We start from the raw sequence: 8,141 nt of genomic DNA, 5'->3' as shown, positions 1-8,141 counted from the left end.
CGGAAAAAGATCCTGCAAGAATGGGACCAGCGACGACTGAAGAGAATCGTTCAACGTGACGGAAGTGCAATCCCTCATCAAATTGCTACAGATTTCAGTGCTGGGCCATCACCAAGTGTCAGCGTGCCAACCAATCAACGAAACATCATCGATCGGAACCGAAGGTCCACTCGTGTACAACTGGTGACACAAAGCTATACGCCTCGCCTAGGACCGTCAACACCGACATTCGACTGTTGATGACTGGAAACACGTTGCCTCATCGAACAAATCTCGTTTCAAATTGTATCGAGTGGGTGGGCGAGTACGGGTACGGAGACTACCTAATGTATCCATGGACCGTGCCTGTCAGTAGTGTTCTTGGCGCTTCAGTCTGGAACCGCGCGACCGCTACGGTCGCAGGTTCGAATCCTGCCTCGGGCATGAATGTGTGTGATGTCCTGCGGTTAGTTAGGTTTAAGTAGTTCTAAGTTCTAGGGGACTGATGACCACAGCAGTTAAGTCCCACAGTGCTCAGAGCCATTTGAACCATTTGTCAGTAGTGTACTGTTCAAGCTGGTGGAGGCTCGGTAATGGTGTGCGCCGTGTGCAGTTGAAATGACATGGGACCCCTCATACGTCTAGATACGACTCTGACAGGTGACAAGCACGTAAGCATCCTGTCTGATCACCTGCATCCATTCATGTCCATTGTGCATTCCAACGGACTTGGGCAATTCCAGAAGGACAATGCGATACCCCATACGTCCAGAACCGCTACAGAGTGGTTCCAGGAAAATTCTTCTGAGCGTAAACACTTCCACTTCCCACCAGATTCCCCAGTCATGAACCTTTTTGAGCATATCTGCGATGGCTTGTAACGTTCTGTTCAGAAGAGATCTCCCCCCATCGTGCTCTTACGGACTTCTGAACAGCGCAGCAGGATTCATGCTGTAAATTTCCTCCAGCACTACTTGAGACATTAGTCGAGTCCATGCCACGTCGTATTGCGACACTTCTGCGTGCTCGCGGGGACTCTGCACGATATTAGGCATGTGTAACCGTTTCTTCAGAATACTTCCAGTAATGAGTCGTTATGAAAAATCATCACATTACATGTGGATAATCATTCATCGGCGTACTATGGCCTCTTTATTTTCCTAAAACTCATTGGTCTGTTCTTATGAATTCCACATGCTATAAATTCTCCTCCTTGTTGAAGACGAATATACAAACCATGCATGTATTCTTGTCTTCAGTGCTCGAAACGTTTTGGCGTTATTGTATTCATTAATATCTTGGTGTTTACTTTTTTGACACTCTGGTTGACTTAAACTTTATTTATTTCCACAGACCTGCAATTTGTATCATCCTACTGTTAGGTGTATGGGTGTGGTAGTCATACGGCAGTGCTGGCGATATGGATGGGCAGTTTTTTATTTTGTGATGACGTGATATTGTCGGCTTTAAATCATTTACAGACATATATGCCGCCGAGCGTATGTTTGAGCTGACGAATTCGCCCATACCGTCTTCCAATTTAAGTCTTTGTGATTAATCTGGCATGGAGTTTCATCTGAATGTTTCTAGCTACTGTCCTGTTGCATATCTTGCATTTGGATTCTTCTTCAATACAAACGTTGCAGCTTATAAGTCCAGAGATACAGTTGCTTGCATCTATCTGCAACATATATTTTTTGTGCTGTGATACTTCGTGTAGTCGTTAGTAAATCCGATCGACGTACAGGTAGATTCAGTGTATTCTTTAGATTTTTTTCACGGCAATGGCTGAAAGTGTCTAACAGTCTGTTAAACGTAGATATCCTTCTATAGATGGTTTCGTCAGTTAATCCCTGGCTACTTGGAACAACGGATCTTTCCAAACGAACCAACCTACGCATTTTTTATTTGTGCCACATATTTGCTGTCAGTGATATGACTAGTGAAACATACTGCACTTTGGACAGGGCCAGCGTGTTGATGGGTTCAGTCCTCTGAATGATACTGAATTTCCTTCTGCTATTCGCTATCGGAGCACCTTTTACTTTATCTCCCATTTCTTTAGAATTGACGTCAATCAGGTGATATATATTTCTTTCTCAGTTTCACACATAACACTTCCATTTCAACATATTCGGCAAAGGAATGAAGTGTGTGACGTGCACCTTCACTGAGCCACAATAGCTGTGCTTCATTATTGTTCATAGTACTGTGTTTCATTATTGATCATAGTAGCCGGCCGTCCCTCTTTCCCACTGCTACTTGCTGGTCAGCGTCCCTTAATAAATAAATATATCCGAGATTTTCATAACACTTGGGGTTCTGTAAATGATGATAACATCATCAGCCAAGGCTGAGGGTATGGACAAAGATTTTGAAAATATGACGAACAGCATCATCGATAACGCGCAGTTCGTCTAAAACAATGTTGGATTGGGAATTCTTAAGCCGGCCGAAGTGGCCGTGCGGTTAAAGGCGCTGCAGTCTGGAACCGCAAGACCGCTACGGTCGCAGGTTCGAATCCTGCCTCGGGCATGGATGTTTGTGATGTCCTTAGGTTAGTTAGGTTTAACTAGTTCTAAGTTCTAGGGGACTAATGACCTCAGCAGTTGAGTCCCATAGTGCTCAGAGCCATTTTTTTTTTTTTTTTTTTTTTTGGGGACTGCTTTCACAAGATATTTGATATTGGTTTGGCAGCAGTAAATCTGTTGTTGCTTGCGTGAATCTGGAATGCTATAACATGCTCCTCAGGTACTGATGGCTGAGTTTATCGAAAGTTTTTCTCTAAATCCATGTCCAGCAGTCCTAATATTTGTGTCTGATGCTGCCATGAGATGGATGATGTATCTCTTAAGGAACTAATTCCATATATGATGCTTTTGTAGGTGGCTACAAGTCTGTGCCGATTTGAGGATGTCTGGAAAGGCTTTTTTTAATGTTGCCGATATGACATGGGCATGATCGCACGAGCGCCGCATGCGGCCACAAACGTGTAGTAAGCTCGTATGATAGTACGTCACCAGAGGTGACACAACTGTAAGATTTCCACGCAGGACATAAAACAGTTAGTATCGAAAATTGACACGGGCAAAACTGTACAAGGGAAAAGGGGCAAGCGGAAGCGACAAATAATACGTTGCTTGTGTGGAAAAATTTTCCTGAACCGGTCCTGGACATTGGATAGAACTTCCGGTCTCTGTGCATATCAACGTTGTCAGTTATTATTTGTAGTTCCTTTGCTTTGGGAACGAGTACGACTATTCCGGACCTTTTTCAGGGTATAAGTGTCCGCGCTGTAATTTCCCCCTCTCTATCTCCTTGAACTCTTTATTGATGATTAGTCAGAAAGTCTTATGAAATTCATTGGAAGTATCGTCTGCTCTGGGGTTCCTGTGTTTTCACACGATTGCTTTTATGTCTTCTATTTCTTCAGTAATACTTCCTCGTCATTAATTTACATACAGTCTTGTAACACCAGTGCTGTTTTTGTGTCATCAGATGGTTGTGCAGCACCAAAATGACAAGCAAAATACATGTACAGAATCAAATATTCAAAGTATTATATATAATCTTAAAATTATGTATTTGATCCAGGCTCTGTATCATCATACGATAAGTAAATAAATAAGCACCAAAATTTTGCTTTTGAATCTTTTATTTCTTTTAACTGCTTGCTTAGTCTTCCACATTTTACACTTTTGCTTGCTGTTCGTGAGTTAGTAGTTCTAGCTCTTGTATCATTTAGCCTCAAGATAACATTTTTTATTTAGTTTCTAGGTAAGAGTTTTCACGAGATCTTTCCCACCAATCAACCGCATAGTGAAAGAAACGCTTCCAGTTGACCCATGACTGGTAACGATCATCAAACTCTAACTTGCCTGGGTGTCACATAAGCTGACAGGAATAACGTCGTAATTTTGTGTGTAAATTCCATTTACGGTACAGATTCTAACAAGTTTTGATGCTGCTAGTGCCGAAACAAACGTGTACTAAGCTCGTATGCTAGTACGTCACTGACCCACATCTTTCATGTTCAGTCCTCCTATCACGTTTTGTAGTGGACCACAGAAGAGTGCTGCGCCTTTTGAATCTGTCGCCCTTCAAACACAGTTTAAGTATTATCTGTCCCGATATAGAATTTTTGATGGGTGATGTATCACTTTAATAAGGTCTTGGATTGAGGAAGAAAACGTTTACCAAGGTGAAATATTCCGCTTATATGTAATATATATATATTATCAATGTTAACAATATCTTTCTAGTTTATGTGTAGCCATACAGTTAAAACTATAGATAGACAGAGAATAGCTTATGACCTTTTCTCAGTCTTGATCGTCTGGAAGATGCGCTTCTACATCAGTCAACTTCCATGTGCCCTTATTGCCATACCGGCAGACAAATTGTGGAACCAAATCATTAATAGGGAATGGTTTACATCTGCTAAACAGCTGTTTCCTTTCGGTATTATTCATCTCAGTACAGAACTCCTATGTGACTTTAACAAGGTCCTGGATTAGGAGAAATATGTTTTCCCTCATTTACTATAGCATGTATGTATAAGATCTACCTTTATCTCCGTCAGAGTGTGTGTTAAAAATATTGTCTACATTACATCTGTCAGCTCCTTCAAGTAGCATTATGTATGACTGTCAGTCCTCCATTATGGGTAGATTATTGCTGCCTGATATTACATCCCATCAATGCCGAATTTTCCATCTAAAAGCTGCAGCCTTCTATATCGTGTACACCCCCTACAGATTTTGAAATGCAATTTGCTTTTGAAGAAAAGTCAGTACTCCGCGAAAGCAACGTAATCGGATGTGAAACACAGTTTTCCACCAAGAGATAATCTAAAATACGGCTGTCAGTCCCCATGTTTAGTAAAGTATTGCCGTGTAATACTACCTACCACCATTAACAAAATATTCCATTAAAACTACAGCTTATACGCCCTTCCTGATTTTGATACGCAATTTGCTTACAAGGAATACCGAGTACTCCAGCAAGTCAATGGAATCTGAATTGTAACATAGATATTCACATAGTTTACAGGCAAATTATTAAAACTGCAGGTAGACAGTGCTTAGTTTATAACCTCCTCTTGCTCCCGATTGTCTGAAAGCTGTACTTCTACACCAGCCAACTTTTGTGTATTCTTACTAATGCAGAATGCCAGAAGTAGTACAGATAATTTTTTTTAATCGAAAGGAACTAATCCTCAGCCCATTCCCCTTTGCAGCAAGAGTTTATATGTTGCACAATGGTAATCGTTAAACACGAAAACCGAAAGACATCGTCAAGCACTCGCTGGTTGTCAGATAGGCCATGTTACTAGTTGACTCTGGTAAAAATGGCAATGAGCGTTTGGCGTCATTGGCCGGGAGGCCCCTTACGGGGCAGGTCCGGCCGCCTTGGTGCAGGTCTTATCACATTCGGCGCCACATAGGGCGACCTGCGCGCAGGATGGGGATGAAATGATGATGAAGACAACACAACAGCCAGTCCCTGAGCGGAGAAAATCCCCGACACAGCCGGGAATCAAACCCGGGCCCCCTAGGACGGCAGTCCGGCACGCTGGCTGTTCAGCTATCGGGGCGGACAGTTGACTGGTGATTCAGCATTTATGGCCTTGGGTTACTGCAAAGCCATGAAATACGGGCATCATACATGCACACCACATTTTTCGTCATCTTCAATGATCTGCAATTGTATGTTTTAATGTAGAATGCCCAAAACAACAATTGGAGGCCGCTGTTGGAAACACATACGCACAGGCAAAAAAGCGTTATTTGGCTGTGTTTGTTTACAATAGGGTAATGTCAGTTTCTCAAACATTATTAGTATTTCCTTCTATTAAAAACATATATCCTCTGCGAAACCGATAAGTTTAGCCAAAAAATAGAAGGATTTTGTGGCATCCTGGTGATGTATAACATCATAATCGGTATACATTGGAGTCTGTCGACTGAAATCACAGCTTACTGGAAACCGCATGTTAGCAAAATCTTTATCGGAAATCTTCGGGGTAAATTATGTCGTCAAAAAATAGTTTGTTCAAGTGAGAAGAGAGGTGTATCTTACCCTTACTGTTGATGTGGTGGATCTTTTGTGAGTAGTAATATGTGAGCGTTACATGTGTACAAATTATAATTACTGCTTACTTGCTTTTTTATATCTGTTGGGCGGTGATTCTGTTACATTAGGTGGTTCGCAAATGTGGTTTATTTGTTTCCACTTTAAGCGCTTTAGGTGCTCAGAGTACCTTATTCTAAAATTTCTGTCTGTCTTTCACAAGTATAGTGAATGACAATCATTGACATAACTATGTGTGTTTCGCTGAATTAATATGAAGTTTGGCGAAGTGTCTGAAATGTGTGCGCTGGACCGAGACTCGAACTCCAGACCTTTGCCTTTAACGAGCTTGCGCTCTACCGTGTTAACTACTGAAGCACGACTCACAAGTTCTCACAGCTTTACTCCCGCCATTTCCCCTCTACTACTTTCCACTTGCCCGCGAAAGGCAAAGGTACTGAGTTCAAATCTCTGACCGGCACGTAGTTTTAATCTACTAGGAAGTTTCATATCGGAGCACAATGCACTGCAGAGTGAAAACTTCATTGTGTTTGTAATCTTGTATCCTTGGAATCTTACGCGATGGCATGTTTCAATAAAATGTCCTGGTTTACAAGCCGCGTCGCAAGAAATAAAATATTCGGGCTTTCGATAGCTGTCCCTGGCATCGTCATCAGGAGTTAAAATGAAGGATTCAATCAGTATTTTAACTCCTGGTGACGATGGCAGATACAGCTACCAATTCGAAGCCGTGCCACTTCGAATAAAATACTTGAGCCTCCAATAACTGTCTCCGGCAAGGTCATGGAGCATTAAAATGACGGATTCAGGCAGTGAGTTTAGCCCACCTGATGACGGAGGTGTGGACATCTATCGAAACCTCTAGTATAATTCGAAATGACACAGGCGATTTTATTGATGATCGTAATCTTGCTTTTCTGTATCACCACGAATCATCACGAATATGTAATGGGACGTTTCTCTCTTAATCTGATATATTCTTAAGATTTGTCTGGTTATTCCAGTAACTGCAGAAAGAGTGTAGAGTGGTCGCCACGTTCTTTTCGAGGTAGATATAGCTCATTCACATGCAATCGGCATCTTTTTATAGGAAATGTCACAACGCAGCATTCGTGCCCGAACACAGAAAGAGGATCGTGACATCTGTCCTGCTCCTGCTAAAAAATCTAACTTCCTTGATTGAATTTTCTCATGTTGAGAAATCACAAAGAGCGATCTGTTTCACTTGGTTAAAAACTTTCTAAAGCCAAGAACGCATAAATATTTCTTTATTTTCAATAATCGGTTTCGACAGACTTTGCTGTCATCTTCAAGTTTCAAGAAAATTTTTGTTATAAACGTGTTCATTTTGAGTTGTAATCTCACAAAGTTGTCATGGTAGTGGATAGAATGGAACTTATTATAGAAATGTTTGTCATAAACAAAATAATTAAGATCAAAAACCACGTTGTGCGCACGGTCGTGTCTATATTTGTAGCGCTCACAGATGATTGGTGCAACTCGAAATGAACATGTTCTATAAAAAAGTTTTTTAAGATCTGAAGATGAGTGCAAAGTCTGTCGAAACCAGTTGTAAATAAATAAATATTTACGCGATTTTGGCTTTCGATAGTTTACAGTGTGGGGTTAGGCCTCTTAGAGGTTGTCAGGACCAGATCTTTAGCTTACGGCAAATAATGGAGAAGTGTTACGAGTGGAACAGGGAATTGCAAAGTAATACTTCAGAGCTAGATCAGAAATGTAAGAACTATGGTATGAAGATTAGCATCTCCAAAACGAAAGTAATGTCAGTGGGAAAGAGATATAAACGGATTGAGTGCCAAATAGGAGGAACAAAGTTAGAACAGGTGGATGGTTTCAAGTACTTAGGATGCATATTCTCACAGGATGGCAACACAGTGAAAGAACTGGAAGCGAGGTGTAGCAAAGTTAATGCAGTGAGCGCTCAGCTACGATCTACTCTCTTCTGCAAGAAGGAAGTCAGTACCGAGGCTAAGTTATCTGTGCACCATTCCATCTTTCTACCAACTTTGTTGTATGGGAGCGAAAGCTGGGTGGATTCAGGTTAC

The 8,141-nt window shown here is 41.4% G+C and overlaps 1 protein-coding gene across 1 annotated transcript in view; it reads left to right on the top strand.

Moving 5' to 3' along the window:
- The first annotated feature begins 2,813 nt into the window (after nucleotides 1–2,813).
- Nucleotides 2,814–8,141, top strand: part of LOC126419395 (glycine-rich protein 1-like) — a 53,674-nt gene continuing 48,346 nt past the window's right edge. The window contains exon 1 of the mRNA XM_050086584.1: nucleotides 2,814–2,860. Coding sequence (XP_049942541.1) covers nucleotides 2,814–2,860 — 47 coding nt within the window. The remainder of the gene's footprint in view (nucleotides 2,861–8,141) is intronic.

Source organism: Schistocerca serialis, chromosome 9 (assembly GCF_023864345.2).
Source record: "Schistocerca serialis cubense isolate TAMUIC-IGC-003099 chromosome 9, iqSchSeri2.2, whole genome shotgun sequence".
In the NCBI taxonomy this organism is placed as follows: domain Eukaryota; kingdom Metazoa; phylum Arthropoda; class Insecta; order Orthoptera; family Acrididae; genus Schistocerca; species Schistocerca serialis.
The sequence above is the reverse complement of the archived record's forward strand: the minus strand, read 5'-3'. Positions and strand labels throughout refer to the sequence as shown.